The sequence below is a fragment of the Eimeria tenella genome, genomic scaffold (genome assembly GCF_000499545.2).
Source record: "Eimeria tenella Houghton genomic scaffold, Eth_scaff113, whole genome shotgun sequence".
NCBI lineage: Eukaryota > Apicomplexa > Conoidasida > Eucoccidiorida > Eimeriidae > Eimeria > Eimeria tenella.
Window position 1 is genome coordinate 71,439 of NW_013541477.1, and position 22,180 is coordinate 93,618.

The 22,180-nt window shown below is 55.9% G+C and overlaps 3 protein-coding genes across 3 annotated transcripts; 2 read left to right on the plus strand and 1 right to left on the minus strand.

The window, feature by feature from the left end:
- Positions 1 to 2,247: 2,247 nt before the first annotated feature.
- Positions 2,248 to 2,577, plus strand: ETH_00016155 (uncharacterized protein; the record flags this gene model as incomplete). Its single annotated transcript, XM_013372937.1, has 1 exon — positions 2,248 to 2,577. The coding sequence occupies one exon, from the start codon at positions 2,248 to 2,250 to the stop codon at positions 2,575 to 2,577; it is 330 nt and encodes a 109-aa protein (XP_013228391.1).
- Positions 2,578 to 2,775: 198 nt separating this feature from the next.
- Positions 2,776 to 11,301, plus strand: ETH_00016160 (uncharacterized protein; the record flags this gene model as incomplete). The annotated part of the gene is made up of 1 exon (XM_013372938.1): positions 2,776 to 11,301. The coding sequence occupies one exon, from the start codon at positions 2,776 to 2,778 to the stop codon at positions 11,299 to 11,301; it is 8,526 nt and encodes a 2,841-aa protein (XP_013228392.1).
- Positions 11,302 to 13,352: 2,051 nt separating this feature from the next.
- On the minus strand, positions 13,353 to 17,958 carry ETH_00016165 (uncharacterized protein; the record flags this gene model as incomplete). Its single annotated transcript, XM_013372939.1, has 4 exons — positions 13,353 to 13,691; positions 14,124 to 14,202; positions 14,731 to 14,852; positions 15,187 to 17,958. 4 exons carry the CDS (start codon positions 17,956 to 17,958, stop codon positions 13,353 to 13,355), a joined length of 3,312 nt encoding a protein of 1,103 aa, XP_013228393.1.
- Positions 17,959 to 22,180: the final 4,222 nt, after the last annotated feature.

Below are 22,180 nucleotides of genomic sequence, written 5' to 3' on the forward strand. Positions count from 1 at the left end.
CAGGAGTCCCCAGGACTACTACTTATTCAAATTCGCAGCGCCTAACAAGGGAACGGACATGCCAGGGAGAGGACGATAATCCATGTGCCTGGAAATTCGCCAAGAAACTCCTAATATTAGAAATCAGCGCCTTCATGGCTTTATCAGCAGTTTTAGAGGTGTCTTGAATCGTGGCAGCTGACAACTACGACAGCTCCTGTTCTTTCTGTGATGAAGCGTTGAACTAGCTTTCTGACATGAGATTCCCCTATGTCTTGTTTCCTTTACGCTCGAAAGATATTCATTCTGCTTCTCTAAAGCTCTTTTTACAGTATTTTGACTCATCTCGCGCGCAGCGTGAGAAAGGAGGGATTATGTGCAGTTTTTCACGTGCTTTCTGCCCGTGCTCCCAGGGTATGATAATCCGATCGAGAACCCACTAAAACGCATACGAATGATTTTTGCAGAGTCAACGAGATGAGTGTGCTTCTATACAATCGTTTATGCGTTTCATGGGGTGCTGCGTTTCCTCACGGCGAGTATCATGCGAATGTGGACGTCGTCGTCCCAGTTGGAGAGTGCAACACTGCTTCTGCTAAATAATTCGCTTGAGATCATGGAGATATTTGGGATATTTAAGTCTGCACTAAGCAGTATTTTGCTTTCGCCACGGTATCCTTGTTCACAGGCTCGTCGTCTACCTGCAGCCTACGATGGTCGCGGTCCAGACCATTGCAGCCGCTTTGGGCTTATGCAGGGGCTGTCAGTGGCACTTGTGCCAATGAGTCGCTTACACCTCCGCCTTTTCTTTCTTTCGAAAAATGCCAGAGGCTCACACTACTGATTGCAGACTCCAAAGGTCCAATCACAGCTCCGTTTCTGTTGGTTGGTCACCCGCAGGTGACCTATGCGGGAGCAGCTGCACAGGGTTGCCAGCTGCTCTTCAGTCCATACCTGTCCCTTTTTGATGTTTTCCATCAGCTAACTTGTAAATGGCTTTTTTCTTGTAGCTCATGGCTGCTGTCGGCGGACTCACAGTGCAACGGAGTGTATGGGCACTGTTGGCAGCGACCAGATTCATCACAGGCTATGGACACGCCTTTAGGGCCTCAGGAGAAAAGGCTGTTTGGGGCCTTACCGCTTTGTAGAAGAAAACATCCCTTTAGAATTTTTGGAAATGCACCAGAAACCCAGTGCGCCTTGATATTTTGGCTGCGGATGTAACACATGCTTTCCAAAGTCCCAGTTTGCCAGCACCCCACTATAGCAGGAGCTCCAGTCTTTCTTGGTTGATTTTTGGGATAACCGTGTTTCTGCAATGGCCTGAAATGCATGGACAAGGTCTGCGCTTATGGGACTGCGGCAGCTTCAGCAACAGCAACTCTAGCAACGACAACTCCAGGAGAGTGTTGCCATCTGTCCTTGCCTTCGCCTTTAGCAGGGAGTCAAGGGCAGTCCAAACTGACTTTTCCGTAGGCATCAGCAAATTTATGTGCATACAGAAGAGCTGAAGTCTTCGTTTGGGAGCGCAACATCCGACTGGTGAACATTCTGACAAGACAATCAACTCAGGACAACTTTTGCCAGCCGCCACCTACAGTTTGGAACGGCGAAGTTCTTTTTTTTATAGATCCAGGTGCCGTTGGACAGGACAACGGGCCTCTTTTCTTTGGCTCCCATCGCCTGAAAACTTCACTGGAGGCCCACTGCTGCAGCCTTTTCTTCTGGGTCGCATCCAAGGGAACGGGAGCCACCAGCTGAGCTGGTCGCATCGATTTCAGCCCGCACTTTGGCGAACTTTTATCCATCTTAGAAAGTCTGAACTTCTGCTGCTGCACAGCCTGAAACTGGTGCTTCTGAGGCCCGATATCCCCTAGGGGAAGTCCACAGCGAACTACTTTGCCGTGCCTCACGGGTTGGGGCTGCCGTAGCTGTCTCAGCCATCATGAAAGCCACATAGATTTGCTGACTGCGCAGAAGACTGTAAAACATTGCTGCAGCCTGCTGCTGCAGAGAGAAGCCCAGGTAAAGGCACTACGTGGTCTCACAGGCTTTTGCAGATATCTAAAACTGGAGCCCGACACAGCATGCTGCAGCTGCTCATGGACTGAGGCTAGCAGCAGATGCAGAGACAAAACTTACGGCAACAGCCAAACCAGCAGCAGCAGCAGCAGCAGCAGCAGCAGCAGCAAAGATAGCCTTTTCGGCGGCCTCGGCAGCGAATTCCCGAAGAAGCTGTGGCCTTTGCTGCTGCTGCTACGGGAGCCGATGCAGCTGTTATACAGGGCTCTGTTGCGAACAGCAAATCTGCAGGCAGCGCAGCAGTCGCAGCAGCAACAGCAGCAGAAGCCACAGCAGCACCCGGCGCCCCAGAAGCTGACTGCCCAGTGTCAGTTTAGCCCCTTGAAAGCATCTGAAAACAAAAGAACAACTACTGAAAGAAGAGCAGCCAGAGAGAAGACAGGAGACACAGATGCAACTATTGCAGAGGCCACCGCAGCCACTGCAGCTCGCCACATTTCAGTGGCAGCAGAGGATCCGCACATTCCTGCAGCATCAGAAAAGCTGGCCTTGGCAGCAAAGCAGCAAGATCTATAAAACGACTTTTTGCGTTTTTTCCGAAAAGACCAGTTCTTGATTTATACATTCAGCTAAATAAACAACACGGGGAGTCTACTTTTCTGGCCAGACTGTTGCGTCCAGGCAAATCGCCTCAGAAACAGCAACAGCAGAAGCAGCAACAGCAGGAACAGCAACAGCAGAAGCAGCAACTGCAGAAGCAGCAGCTTTTCGGAAATGGAAAGACGCCAGCAACTGACTCCGCCCGGCGGCCTGGAGCCAACTGACTCTTCAAGAAATGCCCAATTCGCTGCTTCCGGGCAGTTTGCCCAGCTCATTTCTGGAAGCACTTCTTTAGCTGAGGCCTACATTTCTATGGAAAGCGGGGTTGAGCAGCAAGGGCAGCTGCAGCAGATGCTAGGCGTTGACATCAGCCTCGAGCTGCGGCAGCTGCAGCGCGAGGAGGGAGAAGTCATTGTGGAGCAGCAGCTTATTGAGGTCCAGTCGCAGCTTGAAGCACTTAGATGCGGACAGCAGCAACTAGAGGACTCACAGTCTCCTCAAATGAGAAAAAGTCTTTCCCCCAGTCACAGCCAGCTGCCCTATGAGCTGCAGCGCATGCACTTGGGTCCCCCGCTTCCGCTGCAGCGACAAGTGGATGACCAGCTGCAGCAGCTGCTGCTGGAGCCAGCGCAGCACAATGCAGATGGGGCTCAGCGGCCAGACCGGTCGCCGTCTTCCCAGCAGCAGCAGCAGCAGCAGCTGGGGCGGCAGCTGCAGCAGCAACAGCAGCCGAGCGTGCGCCGCCAGCAGCAGCGCCAGGGGCGTCAGCGGAGAAGACAATCCAACTACCTGCAGCCAAGCCAGACGCAACAACAAGAAGAGCGGCAGCAGCCGCAGCGACAAGAGCGGGGAGGACAACAAGAAATACAGCAGCAGCAACAGCAGGAGCGGGAGCAGCTGCGGCAGCACCAGCAGCAGCAACAACAGGAGCAGGAGCAGGAGCACGACCTGCAGCAGCAGGGGGAACAGGAGGAACAGGAGCAGCAGCGCCGCCAGCCCCCGTCGCCGCTGCAGTTTTCTATGTTGGAGCAGCAGCAGCAGTTGGAAGCCGAGGAGCAGCAGACCGACATGGAATTTGTGCAGCAAGACATAGAAACAGTAGAGGGTGTTGCAACGCAGCAGCAGCTTCTGCTGCTGTCCCCGCCTTCGCAGCAGGCAGCGGAAGCGGCAGTGGATTGCGAAGCAGCAGCAGCAGAAGAGTTGGAGCAAGTGCTTTCGCTCTGCGTTGAGCAGGAGCTGCTGCAGCAACAGTTGGAAGAGGCGCAGCAGCAGTCCCTGACGCAAAAGATTGAATGTTTTGAAAGTCTGTCTTGCGATCCTGAAGAAGAACTGTCTGCTGAGCAGCAGCAAGAGCAGCTGAGGCTCAGCGAAGACAGCTGCAGCGAACTCTCAGCGCTGGAGCAGCAAAAGCTGCAGGAAATTGAAGACATGAGGCAGCAGCAGAGCAGCGAGCTGGAGGGGATCTTGCGGAAGCACAAGGAGCAGCTGAAGAGGCTGAAGTCGATGCAGCGCAGCCAAGGGGGGCTGCAGCCGAAGTTGAATCGGCCGCAGCAACGGGAGCGGCAGCAACGGCATGCGCAGCAGCAGGAAGAGCTGAGGCACCTGCACCATCTCCAAGTCAGCGAAGTGGAGCAGCGGCATCAGAAGGAAATGGATGCGCTCATTCGAAAGATCAACGACGACTTGGGCCTGCCGCAGCCCCCGACGCCCCCGCAGCAAAAGCAGCAGCAGCAGCAGCCGAAGCCGCGGGAGTACCTGCGCAAAGTGCACGCGAGCCCCATGAAAGAGGAAGACGTGCACGCCGTTGTGCAGCAGCAAATGCTGCTGAACCACGAAGAGGAGGCCTTTTTGGTTGAAGAAGAAAGAGAGAGACAAAAGAAAATTCAGGCGGAAAGACAACTCTATAGAGAACAAATGATGGCAGCAGGCCAGTCAGTGCCCCAAGAACAGCCCAAGAGAAAGCCCGTGACTCTCGTGGACACTGAGCACTTGGGCGGCTTCAACCAGCTGCAGCAGCTACGGCTGCAAGCCGACGCAGAGCAGCAGCTGCAGCAGCAGCAGCAGCAGCACGATCAGCAGCAGCAATGGGCCGAAGGCGAGGGGCCCCGCAAGCAGAAAACAGTGCGAAACTTCACCAAGGAGCAGCTTCTTCAAGACGCAGGAAAGCTCAACAAACTTCTAGAACATCTGAGACCTGAAAAAGGCATTCAGGGTCTCAGAGAGCGACAGCTACAGGAGCAGCTGCGGCTGGTGGAGCGCAAAGAGGGCGACGAAGACCCTGAGCAGCAGCAGCAGCAACAGCAGCAGCTGCAGCAGCAGATCGGCGACTTGGCGCTGCTGCAGGCTGAAGACACGCAGCAGCAAGAGCTGCAGCATACGCCCCTTCGTTTTGGCCCGCTGAGCCAGCTGCTGCAGCAAAACGACCAACTGCAGCAAACGCCAACTAGCCCCCTGCTGCACTTGCCCGCTGGGCAGCTCGCAGCGCAGCCCTCAGCGCCAGCAGCGTCGCAGCAGCAGGAAACAGCAGGCCTAAGCCCTGCCACGCAGCAGCAGCAGCAGCAACAGCAGCAGTTTTTTGATAGCCCTGTGATAGGGAATATGAGGCTCATTTTGGAGCAGGACAGAGAGAGGCAAACAGACCAAAGTGACGAGGAGGAGGAGGAGGAGGAGGAGGAGCAGCAGCAGCAGCAACACGAGACCGGAATAGCCGAAGAAGCAAGATTCCCAAGACCGCCTCAGCAGCACCAGAGGCAGCTGCTAGGGCTCCTGCAACAGGTTGCAGAAGCAAATGTAGCTCGAGACCCAATAAGCCCTACTGGCGCTCAACAGCAACAGAAGGCCCTTCAAAAGCAGCTCCAAGAATCGTGTTCAACGCAGCAGCTGACGCTGCAGCACGAGCAGCAGCAGCTGCAGCAGGACCTCCTGGAGGCTCCGGCAGGAGGGCCTCAGCAGCAGAAGCAGCAGCGGCCCGCACAGGAAGCGCAGAGCAAGGGCTGCCAGATGGGAGAAACCCTGGAGCCCGCAGCAGCTCTGGAAGGCCCCACTAGAATGCAGCAGCAGGAGCAGCAGCAGCAAGAGACCGAACTGCCAGCTCATGCAGGCCTGCTGCAGCAGCCCCTGGCCGCACGTGGGAGTCTTGGGTATGTGGGCGAGGCTCTCAATGAGCAGCAACAAACTCAGCAACGACAGGAGCAGCAGCAGAGGCTTCACGGGCCTCTTTTGCGAGAACTTTGCAAACAACACCTAAACTTGCCGCTGCTGCAGCCGCAGCAGCTGCTGCTGCTGCAGCAGCAGCCGCAGCCAGCACTCGAGCAGTCCACGGAGCCACCGGAGCGGCTGCTGCGGCAGATGGGACTTCAGCAACCAACACTGCGGCAGCAGCTGGCGCAGCAACAACAACAAGAGCTACAGCAGCTCCAAGCAGTGCAGCAGCTCCAGGAACACTCTTATTTGCAACAACAGCAGCAGAGGCAGAACGTGTCGCAGCAGCACCAACTGACGCAGCTGAAAGCAGCACCGATGCAACAGACGCAAGCACAGCCGATGCTGAATATTCAACAAGCTCAGAGTGGCCAACTGCAGCAGCAGCAGCAGCAGCACACAGGGACGCAGTGGGAGCAAATAAGGAGACTGCATTTGCAAGAACGCCTGCACGTGCGGCGAATGATCGAACAGCAGCAGCAGACACTGCAGCTGCACCAGCGAGCGCTGCAGCTGCAGCGAGCAATGCACCTGCAGCAGCAAGCACTGCAAAGACGCCAGTCGACTCAGCCGCAGCAAAGCTCGCTGCTGCAGCAGCCCGCGGGGCGGCAGATGTTTTCGCAGCTGCAGCCGCCGGCACAGCTGCAGCTGGAAAGGCAGGTGGAGCAGCATATACAGCAGCACCAGCAGTCCCCCACAAGAGAACTGCAGCAAACAATGGGCTGGGAGCAGACACAGCTGCACAGGCTGCTGCAGCAGCTGGCACAAAGCAATCCCTGGCAAGCTGCGCAGCCGCTGCAGGAGCTGGGCCAGGCCGCGCTGAATGCGCAGTTTCCGCTGCAGCTGCACATATCGCAGCAGCTGGTGAGGCTGCGTCTGCAGCAGCAGCTGCAGCAGGTGAGGCCCGTACAGCCATCAAATCAAGTGCACCAATTGATGCAGCTGCAGCAACGCCCGCCGCGACAAACCTCGCAGTCCCCCCAGCAGCTGCAGCCGCTGGAGCAAGGAGCGCAGGTTCTGACAGCTCCGCCGCAGTCTATAAATGCGCCGCAGCAGCCACCGCAGCAACAGCCACCGCAGCAGAAGCCACCGCAGCAGCAGCCACCGCAGCAGCAGCTGCAGCAGCAGCAGCTGCAGCAGAAGCAGCAGAAGCAGCAGCTGCAGCTGCAGCAGCAGCTGCAGCAGCAGCTGCAGCAGCAGCTGCAGCAGCAGCAGCAGCAACACCAGCAACAGCAACAGCAACAGCAACAGCAGCAACAGCAACAGCAGCAACAGCAGCAAGTGCCGAACGTCAGGCAGGCTGCACACCAAATGCAGCGACTGCAGCCGCAGCTGCTGCTGCAGGTGCCTATAGAAAATGAAAGAGGCCATATCGGTGCTGCTATTTTTGCGCAGCGGCAGCTCAGGCTGAAGCAGCTTCAGGAGCAAGTGAAGCAGCAGCAGCAAATGCAGCAGCAAATGCAGCAGCAAGCGCTGCAGGGAGAGCAGCAGAGGCAGCGACAGCAACAGGAAGCCTGGAAGCAAATGCAGGAGCAGCACCATGAACAAGCGAAGCAGCTCCAGAGCCTGCTGCAGTGCCTGAAAGACTGCAGCACAATTCCAGAGACTTTGTGGAGACGGGCCAGTGCCCTGGTTAGAAGACAGATGGAATTGCATCAGCAGCAGCTGCAGCACGTGCATCAGCAGCAGCGGGAAACTGTCACAGCCACGCATGCGGACCAGCGCGAACAGGTGCGGCAGCAGCAGCGGCAGCACCTTCAGCAGCTTCCGACAACAGAGCTCCGCATCAAAGTCACCTGGCACCACAACACTGTTAACGGGGTGCTGCAGCAGCACCACAGAATGCAGATAGCTGCGCTCAACGACACACAAAGACAGGAAAAGGAGATCCTGCTGCAGCAGCAGCAGCAATTTGAACGGGCTCTGGCAGGCGACCCACAGCAACAGGAACGCTGCAAGCAGCAGCTGCTGCGGACCATGCACCTGCTTTCTCAGGGGCCGTTTGTCCAGGGGGAGGCAGAAGAGGAGCAGCAAACAACAGAACAAGTGCAGCAGCAGCCTCTGAACCAAAAGCAGGGGCAGCAGGAGCTGCAGCCGCAGCAGCAGCAACAGCAGCCGCAGCAGCAGCCGCGGAAACAGCCGCAGCAGCAAAAGACGCCGCAACAGAAGCCACAGCAGCAGCAACAGCAGCAGCCGCAGGAGCTGCAGCAACAGCCAGGGCAGGTTCACCAGAACCCTGAGCAAGAAAAGAAGCGTCAAGCAGCAATGGATGTTCTGCTGAAGCTTCGGCGGGCGCACGAAGAGGCCGAGCCTGAGCGGCAGCAGCTGCTGCAGCAGCTGAAGGCCCAGCACCAGCGGCAGCTGGAGCTGCTGCAGAGGGTAGGAGAGCCAGGGCTGAACTTTGCTGCAGAGAGCAGCAGCACGCAAGCCGTCCTCAATAGCATCTTGAAGGTGATGGTGCATCAGAAGAACCTGGACGCTCAGAAGGCCGAGCTGCTGGAACTCGCGGAGCGGCAGCTGCAGGCTGGCTGCGGGCTCAGCAGCAGCAGCAGCAGCAGCAGCAGCAGAGTGGCCAGCAGCAGCCGCAGCAGCAGCAGCAGCGCCGCCAACGGCGCCGACAGCTCTGCGAGAACCCGTGCGAGCAGTGCCAAGACCAGCAACAGCAGCGATCCCTGGCAGGCAGCAGTCGCTGCAGCAAGTGCTGCAGCAAGTGCTGCAGCAGGTGCTGCTGCGAAGACACGGGCTGCGGCGACGAAGGCAAATCGCTGGGCCTTTCGCCCCACAAGCCGCAACTCTCAGTGCTCGGCGCGAGCAGCAGCTTCAGCAGGCGCACTGGCTTCAGCAGCAGCGGAAGCAGCAGGGGCAGCAGCAGCAGCAGTAGCAGCGAGAGCGTCGCGCTACGCCGCTGTGCTGCAGAAGATGCCGCAAGAAGAAGAAGCAGCAGCTGCGGGGCCGCCCAGAGACTCCGAGGGGCCCCCTGCTGCTGCTGCTGCTGAGCCCGAAGGCCGCAGCAAGACTCTCGACCGAAAGTCTTTGGTGGCTCGCGTGGCTTTGCTGCTGCAGCAGTGCGACGCCTGCTTCGCGCTTCCGAAGGTGGCAGTGGAACCATTTCTGGACTTCGTGCGGTACATTGTGCCTGCTGCGGAGCAAGGGGAGACGCTGCGGGAGCTGCAGCGGCAGCAGAAGCTGCAGCAGCAGCTGCTGCAGTCGCTACGGTCTTTCTCAGCAGCAGCAGAAGAGCTGCTGGCGCAGCACCCTGAGCTGCTGGTGGAAGTGGCCTCGCTGCGGCAAAATACTCTCGACCGAGACATGCAAGAAGCTGTTTGGCTCAGCAACTTCGAGATCAGCAGCGCCGTGCTGCAGCTGGCTGAAGACACGCTGCACACGTTTCCGGTGGACCCGGGGGGGCAGCTGGCTGCGATCCTCAGGCGCATTGCTGCAGCAGCAAACAGCAGCAGCTTCGGGGACCCCGCTGCACCCCACTGGCTCTCCCGCTGCCTCCAAACTCCCCTTTCTCTCTTCCTCCCCACACAAGAGGCCCTTCTGCACGGCCCCCTCGTGCGCTGCCCCCCGCGGGGCCCCTCGGGCCGGCTCTCGCCTCCGCCGCGGGGGCTGCCCCCTGGGGAGTCTTACTTGGCTCCTCTTCACGGTGTTTCTCCTTCATTTGCTTTTCCGGACTTCGAGGACTCCGAGCCTGGGGAGTCCAAGGGGGGCCCCCCGGGGGGACCCCCGGGGGGCAGTGCGGGGCCCACAGTCGCCTACCAAAAGCCCTACGGCCCCGGCCCGGGGGCCCCCACCAACACCGCCGCGCCGCCGCGGCCGGGCCGTGCCGCTGGGGCCCCCGCAGATCCATGGGGGGCCCCCGGGGGACCCACTGGGGCGACGGGGGCTTTTCTCGCTAGCCCGACATGCAGGGAGTGCCCCGCGTGGCAGCAGCGAGAAGCCAGCAGACCCTACACTTGCAGACCCATCAGCAAAATGGAACGCCACCAAGTGGTGCAGCAGCAGGAACATTTGCTGCTGGTGCACCACTTGGAACACGGGGAGCCAGAGCCTCCCCCAAAGCCCCCGCGGGCCCCGCCGAAGCAGCGGGGCCGCAGGCGCCGGGGCACTAGAGGCGCTGCTTCCAAGGCTGCATCTGCTGCTGCTTCTGCTGCTGCTGCTGCTGCTGCTGCGGGGGCCCTAGACAATTCCAGCAGCAACGGCAGCAACCACACGCACACTCGGACTTCGGCCCTTGGCCTTGCTTCTCGGGGGATGCTTTGCCTTGGACTTTCCCAGCCCTTTGGGGCCCAAGGGCAGAGCCGACACGGCGCCCGCTCCTCCGCTGCTGCTGCTGCTGCTGCTTCTGCTGCTGGAGGCGTGAAAGTGGGGTCTCCTGAAAGAGTAGCCTTCAAATGGCCCGAAAAGCATGAGGGGAAAGTAGTAACTGTAGTGGATTGGCGGCCGCCTCGGGAACAGCGCTTTGGCACAGCCAGTAAGCCAGAAACAATTTATAATGCAGAAATGCCCTTTCCTTCTTGCCTTCTTGTAGGGAGTGAAGAAGACCTCCACGCCCCGTCGGGGGCCCCTGGGGGCCCCGGCGTTGCTGCCTTTGCTTCCGTTTCGCCTGCTGCTGCGCTGCTGCCGGAAAGCGATGGGGAAGCTGCTACAGGCGCAGCAAAACAGACGGAGCCGCTTGAGGATGATATTTCTTTCCTGAAATCTTTTAGAGAATTGCTTATGTGTTCTGTTCCGCACTCCTCCGCCTTCAACTGCTGCGAGCTCTTGGCTGACAGTTTGCGCAGCGCAGCAGGTCCTTTAGAACATTCAGCTCAGGCCCGCAGACGCAGCCGAAACTTCTCCATTCCCGAGAACTTGCTTGGCAGCCCACGTTCTGAGAGGAAGCCCAGGCAGCAGCAACCGAAGGGGGAAAAGCAGCAGAAGCGACGGAAGGAGGAGGCGCAACGCCAGCAACAGCAGCAGCAGCAGCAGCAGCAACAGCAACAGCAGCAGCAGGAGGAAGAGGAGCAGCAAGCAGAATCGTCGACCCGGGCCTCGCCAACAGATACAAATACAGCACCAGACTGCCACGGTCCCTGCAGTGGAGGCAGCAAAGAAGACAGATCTATTCTTTCCTCAGCTTTTGCTGTCCGCACATTAGACTCAGACAGCAGACGCTGCAGCGAGAGTCCTTGTGTGGGCCAGAGCCCGCAGCAGCAGCAGCAGCAGCCACTAGTCGCTGGACCGGCGGCGCTCACGGATGGGTGCGGCAGGCGTGGAGGCAGCAGCAATTACATCCACGGCGCAGCAATTGCTGCAGCCTCTGTGGCTGGCCCCGAATCCCCCTTTGCTGCTGCTGCTGCTGCTGCTGCGGCCTTTGCGGATGCTGACATTGCTGCTGCGTTTGCTTCAACGACGTTGGGGACAAGTGCAGCTTCTCAAAAACGCAAAAGCCACCAGGACGCAGGCGGGGAGCCGCAGGCGCGCAGCAAACGAATAAGGGGCACAGACAGGTAGTCCCAGTAGCCCCACACGACTGTGGAGAGCAGCTAGCCACAGCCAGAGCTAGCGGTCTAGCTCTGGGAGCCAATGCTTTAAAGGAATCCATCAGGGTCATGCCGACTCGGTGAAGTGCTACGAGTCCGGCATGTTTCTTAGTAGCCTTTTTTGTCTTTATTGAGGCAGCTCGTGCCGAATTGTCTTGTAGCGAGAACCTCGGGCCCTCTTCGTTTGCAACTAGCAGCAACAGAAACGCCGCCCGATGCTACCGTTTTAGTTATTTTAAGCATTGCTGTAGCCCTTGTTTGCTGTTGTCGTGCCTTTTTGTCTGGGGATTAGAGAGCTGTAGCCTCCTCATGCGAAATACGCAGCATAATATGAGGGGAAATGTGCAAAATTGAGTGGTAAGAAGCGAGAGCAAAACAGCCCAAGTTAGCAGAGTTGGCTAGCAGTGATTCAGGCATACACAAATTGACGCGTAGAAAAGGAAATAGAAAAGAAGACAAACAGATTTACAACGAGCCCAATTGGGCTCCCAAAAAGGAGTTTGACAAACAAGCGAACCAGGGAGAGGTCAGTACTGATAAATGGCAAGCAGCTGAGGTCTTCGTGAGCCCAGATACACATGGGTATCTCGAGCACTGTATATCTGTGTCCTGGGTGAAGACAGAACATAGCAGCTGCAAAATATCTCTTGTATTCAACATCAAGCTCTGCTGGGTTGTTTGGCGCAGCCCAGCCCTTATCTTGAGTATTGCATCCCGTAGTGCTGTTGTTGTGGGCAAGCTGCTGTTTCTGTCTCAGTACCAACTTCAGGTGCAAGAACTGAGGTTTCAAAACCGTGAATGCAACGAGAGGCGGAGTGGTGAAGCACCAAAATTTGCAGAAAATGCCAAGGCAATGAATACTGTGCACAACAGCAGCAGCACCGCCTACTGCGACAGCACTTCCAGCAGCAGTGCTTACAACAGCAGCAGCTACGAGAGCTGCAGTGGTTTCAGCTACAGTAAGGGAGGCAGCTGCAGGATAATGGCTCTCTACGTTCCTTCTGTTTACGTTTCGGCGGCGTGAACCCGTCGATAGTCCATTGGATGTTGATTTGGTTTCATTAGCGATAGATTGACAATTTGGAAAGAACGGCGTTGATTGGCAAGGTGACTCCAGAGTGAACACAAGAGTTTACATGCCACAGCTGGCCACAAACGAACACTAAAGGGAGCTACTGGACAAGACTGGGGCCCCTTTTCATACTAGAACAACCGCCACAACCATAACAGAGCAGCTGCAGCTCGTTCTGCTGCGGAAGAGCAGCAGGCGGTGCTGCTTCCAGTGTTGGTGCTGCTGTGGATACGCCAGTAGCATCAGTTGCGGCGGCGCGGCTACCAATAACAGTAAACTGAAGTCTGGTAAACGCCAAGCCTACAAGCTTACTCCCTTTTCGCTTGCAGAAGCTCAGCATGCAGCTGGGCTGTTCAGAGGCAGTCACGCAGACGTGGAAAGCCACCAGTGCGGCCACTTAACCCCATGCTGCTGTGGGTGCGCCTGTGGCAAAAGCATAGGGAAACCCATTGCTACAAGATATTCAAAGTCACAGCAAGACACATGTGGGATTGCTTGTTCTGTTTTTAAAGGCAGTCTAAATTACCCCAGTTAGACAAAATTTAAAAGCATGCAGAAGCAGAAACAACATGGCCAGAACAGTAGCACAAACGGCAACGGAAGCAGCTGATGAAACAAAAGTAGCAGTCATAGCACCACAGCAGCAACAACAAAACGTGGGAGCGAAGGCAGCTGCAGCGCTGTTTACAAACGCATGAGCAGCAGGCACTGAAGTTGCAGCAACACGAAAGCTGAGAGAATGATGAAACTTCGACGGGGGCCTTACGTAGCATCAGCAACAAGACAACCAAACACTCACGGCAGCAGCAGCCTCACTAGAAGAGGCAGTATGAGTGAGGAGGCTTGTTGATGACATACCCGTGTGTCAATGAGCCCTATGCGTGTCCGTCAGACCTTGCTAGCTAATGTTCTTGCTTTTGCTGCTTTTAGCGGGGGGTTTTGCAGTTTGGCTACTGAGGCAGCATGGCAGTGCGGCAGCCAACAGTCAAGCTGGAGTGGTGGTCGATGTGCAGCAGCGAAGCGGCGCCCCTGCTGCAGCGCCGCCAGTTCAAGTTCAAGAGCCGCACTGCAGCGTTCACGGGGTCGTCGAAGTTGCTTTCTGCGTCTGCTGCTGCTCGGAGAGCCCGGCCACTCCTCTCGCTGGCTGGCAGCGGCAGCTCCTCGTAACTCGTGTCCAGTTCTTCAGAACAAACGGGGGCTTCAATGGACGGGGGGGCTCTCACGCACAAGTCCAAGTGGCCGTCGTGACCCAGCAGGTAGTCCAGCGTGTGCAGCAGCAAGGAGTGTTGCTGCAGCAGCAACGCCAGAGGCGAACAACGGAGCAGCAACAGCAATCGCCACGAAAGTAGCAGTTCAAAAGTGGAAACAACGTCTGCCAACTGTTTCGAAATTCCCCAGTCTTAGTAACACCACTGCAATTAGTCAGAAAACGGACTTTAGTGCAGAAAAGCCCCCAGACATATGCATGCAAAGCTGCAACAGGTCAGCCATAAGACTGCAACAGCAACTGCAGACAAGGGCGCGCGTTGTCGCGCTTAAGAAAAAGAAGCCCAGCGACTGAAGCGACTGAAGCGTCTTATGTAAAATTCCGCAATTCACTTAAACTTTAAATGCCCTCAGTCCACTTGAACTTTAAATGCACATTCAACATTTCTCTAGGCGCCAAAGTCTAAATTGTAGCTTAAACTCCTAAAAAGGCGCTGTCGTTGTTTGTTGCTCACAATGTTCAAATGCTTCAGAGAAGGCATATCCATCAGCTTGAGAGACTTGCAGGTGAAGTCGTATCCAGCCTTCGCTGCCCTGAGCAGCAGCAGCCACACAGAAGAGTGCCCTGCCTGCTGCATTTAAAGATGCACTTTTCCTTATTTGTTCCTTCGCTTGCATGCAACTAGACAGAGTGTACGTGCATGCAAATGCAGACATGCTCTGCGTAGCTGCTTGGCCGTTCCTTCTTTCTCAGCTTTTACATAAACATGCACACCCGCAATCCTGCAACTCTGCAAGGAGGCACAGTTACGTTTTTGCTATTTTGTGCCGCTCATTCATTTTTAGCTACCCTTATGAGTCTGCCTGCGCATGCACTTGGCGTCTTGCACTTATATTTCGTGCTGTTTCTTTTGCATATGCGAACAGGTGCCTTCCAGCTTGTGTGTGACAGAGCTGTGTACAGACACTTGAACGTGTATACTTATATCTCCATGCATGCATTTCAAGATTTACGCATGCACATAATCGTGTGTCTATGCGAAAGTCTGCACCAGCTGTAGCGCAGCGGCTGCACCTTTCCCTTGAAGTCAAGAAAGCAGCAGCCCAAGCTCATTGCCTCACGCTGATTCGCATAAGAAGAAAAGAGCATCTCTTTCGTGGGGCCCGTCTCCAATGGAGAGGATAGTTCTGCAGCATTTGTGCTCCCTCAGGTGTCTGTCCACCTCCTCTTTGAAGGCCAGGCGCTGAACAAAACCCACACCATTAAGTTCTAGCAGTTGAGCCAGATGTCATGACTTGTAGGGCTTTTCTCCGGCACTGCAGACTATCTAAGCCTCCGCAGAAGTGTTCTTTCTGCTGCTGCAATGGGGCATTTCCAGAATTACATTGTGGGACTCCCCCTGACCGTATACTAAATCCCCATTGTGCATCTTTCCAGCAAACATTAAGCCTGCGTAACCTCTTTCTATGGACCCCTGCAGCCCCTCAACAAAGACCCAGGGCCCTGCATGCAAGCCTAGGGGCGTTGCATGCATCAAAAAGCCCGAAATGAACAAAGACAGTGACTGGGAACCCCACCTTCCAGACAAATGGGGACTCCGTGGAAGGCGAGTCGAAGAGGAACCTGGCGGAGGTCCTGCGGAGTGTCTCTACAAGGGGCCAGAGGCCAGGGAGAAAACGCTTGCAGGTCTCATCGATCCAGCCTTGAGCTGCGTTGGTAATGAGTACAACTCTGCCGATTTCTCGAGCAGCCAGCAGCACTTTGCGGCTGCTCTGGGTCAGCCGCTGCAGCAGCGGCAAGTCCGCAGCATATTCCGAAGGGTCGGAAACCAGGCTGAGGCCTCTGGAAGCAATCCAAGAGTTCGGAAAGAATGTGTCATCCCAGTCAAAGATCACCATGCGCTCGTGCACGGGCCCCAGGCGCCCCAGCTGCTGCGGGGGCCCCGAAGGGGCCGGGGGGCCCCCCCGCTGCTGCAGCAGCCGGGGGCCCCTCCGAAGCCGCTTCAAACCCTCGTGGGCAAACTCTCTGGAGGCCTCTCCGGACTGGAGGGGCCGTCGCCGTCGACTCCGGCTGGCCCGCTCTCTCCTGCTGCTGCCGTCGTCCTCCTTGCTGCTGCAGCTGCCGTGATCCTTGCTGCTGCTGCTGCTGCTGCTGCTGCTGTTGCTGCTGCTTCGGGCCATGGGTGAGCTCCAACTCGAGTGCGCGCTGCACTCAGGCGACAGGCTCCGGCCACTCGCTGCTGCTGCTGAGACTGCTGCTTTACTGGCTGCTGCTGCTTCCTTTGAGGACATTTCTGAGATGTTTGTCGTCACATGTCCCCTCTGGAGCTTCCAGTGGTCAGTTGCTGCTGCTTCCACAGAGCGGCGTCTGCTGCTGCGTCTGGTGCTTTTGCTGCTGGTCATATCTGACACGCGGCGCTGCTGCTCTGGGGCAAGGCGAGCCCCGTCGCCGCTGTCCCCCGAGTTGGATTCTTCTTCTGAGGGGTTGCTGCCGCTGCAGCTGATGCTGCTGCAGCTGCTTCTCCTGCTGTCGTCTTCGCTTCCCCTGCTGCTGCAGTCGTAGTGGCAGCAGCTGCAGCTGCTGTCGCTGCCTAGCTCGTAAGTGTCCATAAAAGCTACAGACGCTTGCTGAGGCTCCTGGCGCGAATGGCTCGAGACGACGCTGCATGCAAAGGGCCACGCATAAGAGGCCTCCACGGGTTCATCTGGGGGGCCCCCCATGGGGGCCCCCAACAGCTCTGGCCTGGGGCCCCCTTCTACAGCCATTCCGTCCTCGTCAGCCCACTCAGGGGCCTCTTCCTCCGGCTTAGGCAGAGGCGGGATCTCTGGGGGCAGCTGCGGGCCACTGGGGGCCCCATAAGTCTCAATACCCTCTATTGTAAAGGGCCCCTCGCCGGGGGGGAGCCCCCCAAACTCCGGTGCAAACATTTGAATAGGGGCCTCTTCCCACTGCAGCGTGCCCTGGTGCAGCATGACGAGGCGGGTCATCTCCACCTGTTCTTCGAAGCTGATCCCGAGGTGGTGCTGCTGCTGCAACAGCTGCTGCTGCTGCTGCCGCTGCGCAGCCAAGGGGGCCCCTGGGGCCACTGGGTACTGCTGCTGCCCCTCCAGGGCCTCCTCCTGGCCCGGAGAAAGGCTCCCGTAGTACAAACTGGCCTGCGAGACCGCCTCAGGGGCCCCCTCTTCACCCGAGCTTGCATGCAGCGGCCTTTGGCCTTGGGGGGCCCTTCTTAGTTCTTCAAAAATGCTGCTTGGGGCCCCCGCTGAGAAGCCCCACGGCACCGCCTGCTCGCTGAGGCATGCAGGGGGCCCCCCAGCTGCTGCTGCTGCTGCAGAGGCAGGCGACACCACAAGCATGGCCCCCACAGGACTCGAACGTGTCTGGAGAGGAGCATGTAACGACCACTGCCCTGTGTTGTTGCTGCTGCTGCTGCTGCTGCTGCTGGGGATATCGATGCCTTTGATAAGGCCTTCTGCTGCAGAAGGGAAGTCCGGGGGGGCCGTGGAGTCTGCGATTGGCCCTTGAGGGGGCCCCCCCTGCGTCTCGCTATTTCTTTGTCGCTGGCCGCCCCTTCGCGTTCTTCGGCGGCCCCCCTTTGAAGTAGTTTGCTGCTGCTGCCGCTGGTCTTGCTGCCGCGGCTGCTGCTGCTGCTGCTGCTGCTGCTGTTGAGGGTGCTCTGGCAGTTGCTGCCGAGGATGCGCGTTATGTCCCTGCTGCATCTGTTGCTGCTGCTGAGGACTTTGTGATTTCAGCTGCTGCTGCTGCCTAGTTTTCTGCTGCCGTTGCTGCTGTTGTCGCTGCCCCCCTAACTGCTGGTGCATTTGCGGCTGCGGCCGCTGCTGCAGTGTCCGCTGCTGCTGCTGCTGCTGCTGCGCATGCTCCTGATGCAGCCCTGGGCATTCACACTTCTGCGGGCAAATGGAGGGCGGGGAAAGGGAGCTGCAAGCCACGAGAGCCTCATACTCCTGTCTTTTAAGGAGCTGCTCCTCCAGCTGCTGAGCTCTCTGGGGCCTCAAACTTGTGAAGGTTTCATAGCTGCTGCTGCCTTGCAAAGTCTCAGCGTTGGCAATCACAAAGCCTTCGGCCAAGGGCGCGCAGGCAGCACCTGCGGAGTCCCCCGCAGTAAAGGCGGCTGCTGCAGCTGCTGCAGTTGGGGGGTCTAAGAAGCGGCTGGTTTGCCTCGTTGGGCTGCGCGGGTCTTTCCCAGATAAATCATTTGCAGAATGAGAAGCAGCAGCAGCTGATGCAGCGCTGCTTGAGCTGCCCGCGAGGCCCCTCGAGTCGAGCACTGCAGCAGGCAAGCATGCCCCAGCCAAGCCCTGCGGGGCGGAGCGCAAACGATCGCACATTTCCCAGCTGAGGCGCCTCGGGGAGACCAGAATGTCCTTAAAGAAAGCAGTAGAAAAAGGCTCCAGCAATTTAACGGGGTTTTCGGTGGATCGGGGAGGGCAACCCGCAGCAGTTTCTGCACGTGGCGCTTTGGGGTGCAAGTGGGAGGATTGGCGCCAGTCTCGCGCTAAGGTGGCCAATTTTGAGGCCAAGGTTCATTGATTCCCAGTCTTTAAACTGCTGAAAAAAGAAATAAACGGCATATTACTACAAAAGCCTGCCGACTGGTCTAGGGCCGGTCAGCGCGGACCGGACCAGCGGGTGACCTTCCTGGGCAACGAGATACAGCAAAATTGACGGCGGGAAAGCGTGCAAATTCAAATTTTAAAAGAGTCAAAATTGCATATTTAAATCGAAACGCAAATAAAATGACTGACAAAGAGATTAAACGAACTACAAAAGCTAGAACAGCGGCGGCAGCCACGGCCCCCACAGGCAGAACCAGACCGAGGTGCAGACCACTTGGAAAGTGCTCGCAGCAAACAATGAAAATGCGGCAAACTCGCCTCCTTTTTCCTTTTGGTGCTGTAATTAGAATAATTTAAGAAAAACAATACGAATTAAAGAACTTAAAGGCCCAAGATGACGCTCACCCAGTCCGGGTTGCGGGAAGGGCTGTGAGGGGGTTACCCGCAGTGGCGGGACCGAAGAAAACAGGGCATGGGAGAGGCCACTTGTTCCTTTCTGTCTATTTTTAATTTTAAATAAATCAATTTAAGTGTAATGAAGCAAACCCATGCATGTCTCTCGCACGAGGGAAGACACAAGAATCATTTCTTCGGGATGGCTCTAAGACGTGACGAACTGCAAAAACAAATATGCGCATCTCTGGTTCAATTTGTGCATTTTATCAGAAGTTTATTTATTTTGTAGACAGAAACTTCAAGTAAAAAGTACGTTTATTTTGTGGACAGCAACTTTAAGTACACCTGTAAAGCCTTTCGTCGGATGTTGAATTCTCTACTGCAAACGCCAACTTGTAAATCCCCGCGAATAGCCAAACGGGAACTTTGTGCGTTCAGCCAAACACCTGAAGACAAGTACTGCGCAAGCATGACATGAAAAAGAACACTAAGAACAAGTTCTAAAAAATTTTATCGCAAGTCCTGGAGGAGCCACTGCGTGCCTCCGATGGCCTAATCAGCAGGGAGCAAGAGGCTTCTCTTTTCCCCTTACTTTTTGCTTCTTTTAAAAGTAAAGACAGCAGTGAGAACCTCATATTTTAAAGCCAGATTCTGAGCTTTCGGCGCTTCCAAGCACAGGCTTCTCTCGTGCAATATAATGAGCACACTCACTATATTGCTCGACGTCACTCTGGAGTTCTGCGAAATATATAACTACAAAACACAATGTCAGTACAAATATATATAGAAATATTAATATATATATTATATATGGCCGTGGGAAAACGTAAAGTGAAACGCAAGAGCAAATGACCCTTAGAGTCACATGTGCATAAAAGTTCCCAAAAATGTGTAGTCCAGCATACCCACAAGCATTTGCATTCTGAATGCATTCTTTCATTTTGCATGCAAAAATCCATTTAAAAGTATTTCAAAGAAAAGGTATTTATCTTCTCGTTGCTGCCAGCAATCAGAGCTCGAGCTCTCTTGAATTATTTCTTTATTTTGCAAATTTCCGAGCGTATGCAATTTGGATGAATGCATTATATGAAGCAAATGCAGCGACTGAAGCCATTTTAAAGGGGCATTTCCGGGGGAAGAATCCATGCAGGCCTTTTGTTAGTTTTATTGTTTAATAACAAATGAAAAAACAAATTCAAAACCACCAAATAACTTGCTCTAGGCAACTCAGCACACACTCCCGCAGTTCTATCCATCCTGCGGCGCTTTGCACTGAAAAGGCACAGGGGACTTTTTTAGAAGATCTTTTAAGAACACCAAGAAGTCCTTTTGCAGCAAAAAGAGCCTCAAAAGTCCTTAAGTGCTGCCTTTTAAGGGGCTTATCAGGCGCTGAGCAGCAGCAAGCTAGCTCCTGCATGCAGGAGCAGCAGCAGAGTGTTTGAGGCTGAGCCCGGTGAAGCTGCGGGGAGGCCTTGAAGCAAAAGCGGTGCAGCAGAAAGCATTTTTTCATTCTTGCTGCTGCAGCAAAAGCCCCAGGAAGAGGCCAAACGGGCTGCTGCGGCAGGCGGCTCTTGTGTCTGATAAGAAAAGCAACTCGCCACAAAAAGAACAACTCAAAACTCGCATTTTGATTTCTTTTTCAACTAATGGCCATCTCCGCAGCCACCTAGGGGGCCATGCGCCTGCAGCTGCTGGCTACTACTGCTGCTGCTGTTGCTGCTGCTGCTGGATGTTGCTGCTGCCGCTAAGTGTTGCTGCTGCTGCTGGATGCTGCTGCTTCTGCTGGATGCTGCTGCCGCTGCTGGATGTTGCTGCTGCTGCTGGATGCTGCTGCTGATGCTGGCGCTTTCTGCGGCGGATGAGCTCTGTGCCGTTGCTCAGAGCCTGGCACCGGCTAGCTAGCCTGCATGCATGCGCCCTTGTCTGTGATTTGCAAATTGCTGCTTGGCTAGATTGGGCTTGAGGCGCAAAGGTAAGCAGCTGCTGCTGCGCAGCAGCAGCAGCAGCAGCTGCTGTTGCTGCCTCATCAGAGCCACTTTTAGCAGACCTGAGTAAGGGCTGTGTCTGAGCTGCTGCAGGTCATTCTTGAGTCCAGTCAATGCCTATTCAGGTATGGAATACAGCTGCTGGTGCTCCGTCGGGGCCAGTGCAGCAGGAAAAAATAATAGCAGCAGCAGAGGCAACGGCAGCAGGTGCAGCGGCAGCAGCAGCAGCAGAAGCAGAGGCGTCAAGTAAGGCTCTTTCTGGGGTCGAGGTCACTGCAGCGTTCATTCGCAAGCAGCAGCTTATGTCCTGCTGCTTCTCATTTTGCTTTTTTTATTTATTTTAAATTTAATACTACTAGTCCTTTAGGAGGTTTCAAATAGCTGTAAAGAAGCACAAGTGCAGCAAAGCTACTAAGTAAGTGCTGCAGCACTTCTAATATGCCCGCGAGAGCAACACCAAAGCGCAGCAGCAAAGTATGTGGGCCCCCCAAAAGCTCAGCAGCTGCAGCAGCTGCAGCAGCTGTAGCTGCTGCGCTTTTGGGGGGCCCTGCTGCTGCTGTGTCTGGTGCAGCTGCTGCAGCTGCAGCGCCTCGTGGGCTTTGCTCATGCTCTGTGCTCCCGTGTCTAGACAGCCTGTGGCTGGGCCTTGAGGCTGCATAGGCAAAAGGCTGAACTGCAAACTTGAATAATAAAATATATTTATTAATATTATTTTAGAGTAATAATAAAAGATATTTATTTTAAATAAATTATTTATTTTTGTTATTTTTCTGGCTAGGAAGACAACAGGCAAGCATGAGGCGCCAGCTGGAATGCCGGGCTTGCTTCTTGCTGCTGCATTCTCTACTGCCCAGTGTGCTTCTGCTGCTGCTGCTGTCGCTGCTGCTGAGACTCCCTTGGCTGCTGCTGCTGCTGCTGCCCTAAATGTAGCTTGCAGCTGCTAGCGGCTGCGGCAGCTAAAAGTGATCAAGCCCGACGGCCTGTTCATCTAGCTAGCCAGAGCTAGCAAGCCACAGCTAGCTAGCTACAGCTAGCTAGCTATCGATAGCTAGCCACTGGTAGCTAGCCACAGCGAGCTAGCTACGGCCAGCTAGCCACAGCTAGCTAGCTGTAGCTAGCTAACTGTGGCTTGGGAGTCGCAGCAGCAGCAAAATGGAAAAGAAGCAAGACCTTCTTAATTAATAAAAATGTCAACAAGGCCCAGCACAGGCTGGTCGAAGAAGCTTTGCTGTTGCTGCAGCATTAAGAGGCAAAGTGGGAAAAAGAAGCAGCAAGAAGCAGCAGCGGTCGCCTGCAGCAGCAGCAATAGCAGCAGCAGCAGCAGCAATAGCAATTCAGTGACCTAGCCCTGCTTGCAGCCTTGACCGCAGGGAGACGCACAAGAGCGGGCACGACTGGTTCCCTTTCTGGTGCTGCTGCTGCTGCTGTCGCCGCTGCTGTTGCAGCTTGCGCAGCAGCAGCTGCTGCTGTTTTTGCTGCTGCCCCTGCTGCTGCTGCTCTTGCAATTATGCGCAAAAACTCTATGAAAGCGCTTGGGGGGCCCCCAGCGGCTCACCTCAGTGACCTGGGGCCCCCCGGCTAGCGTTTTCCCCAGGGGCCCCCCAGGGGCCCCC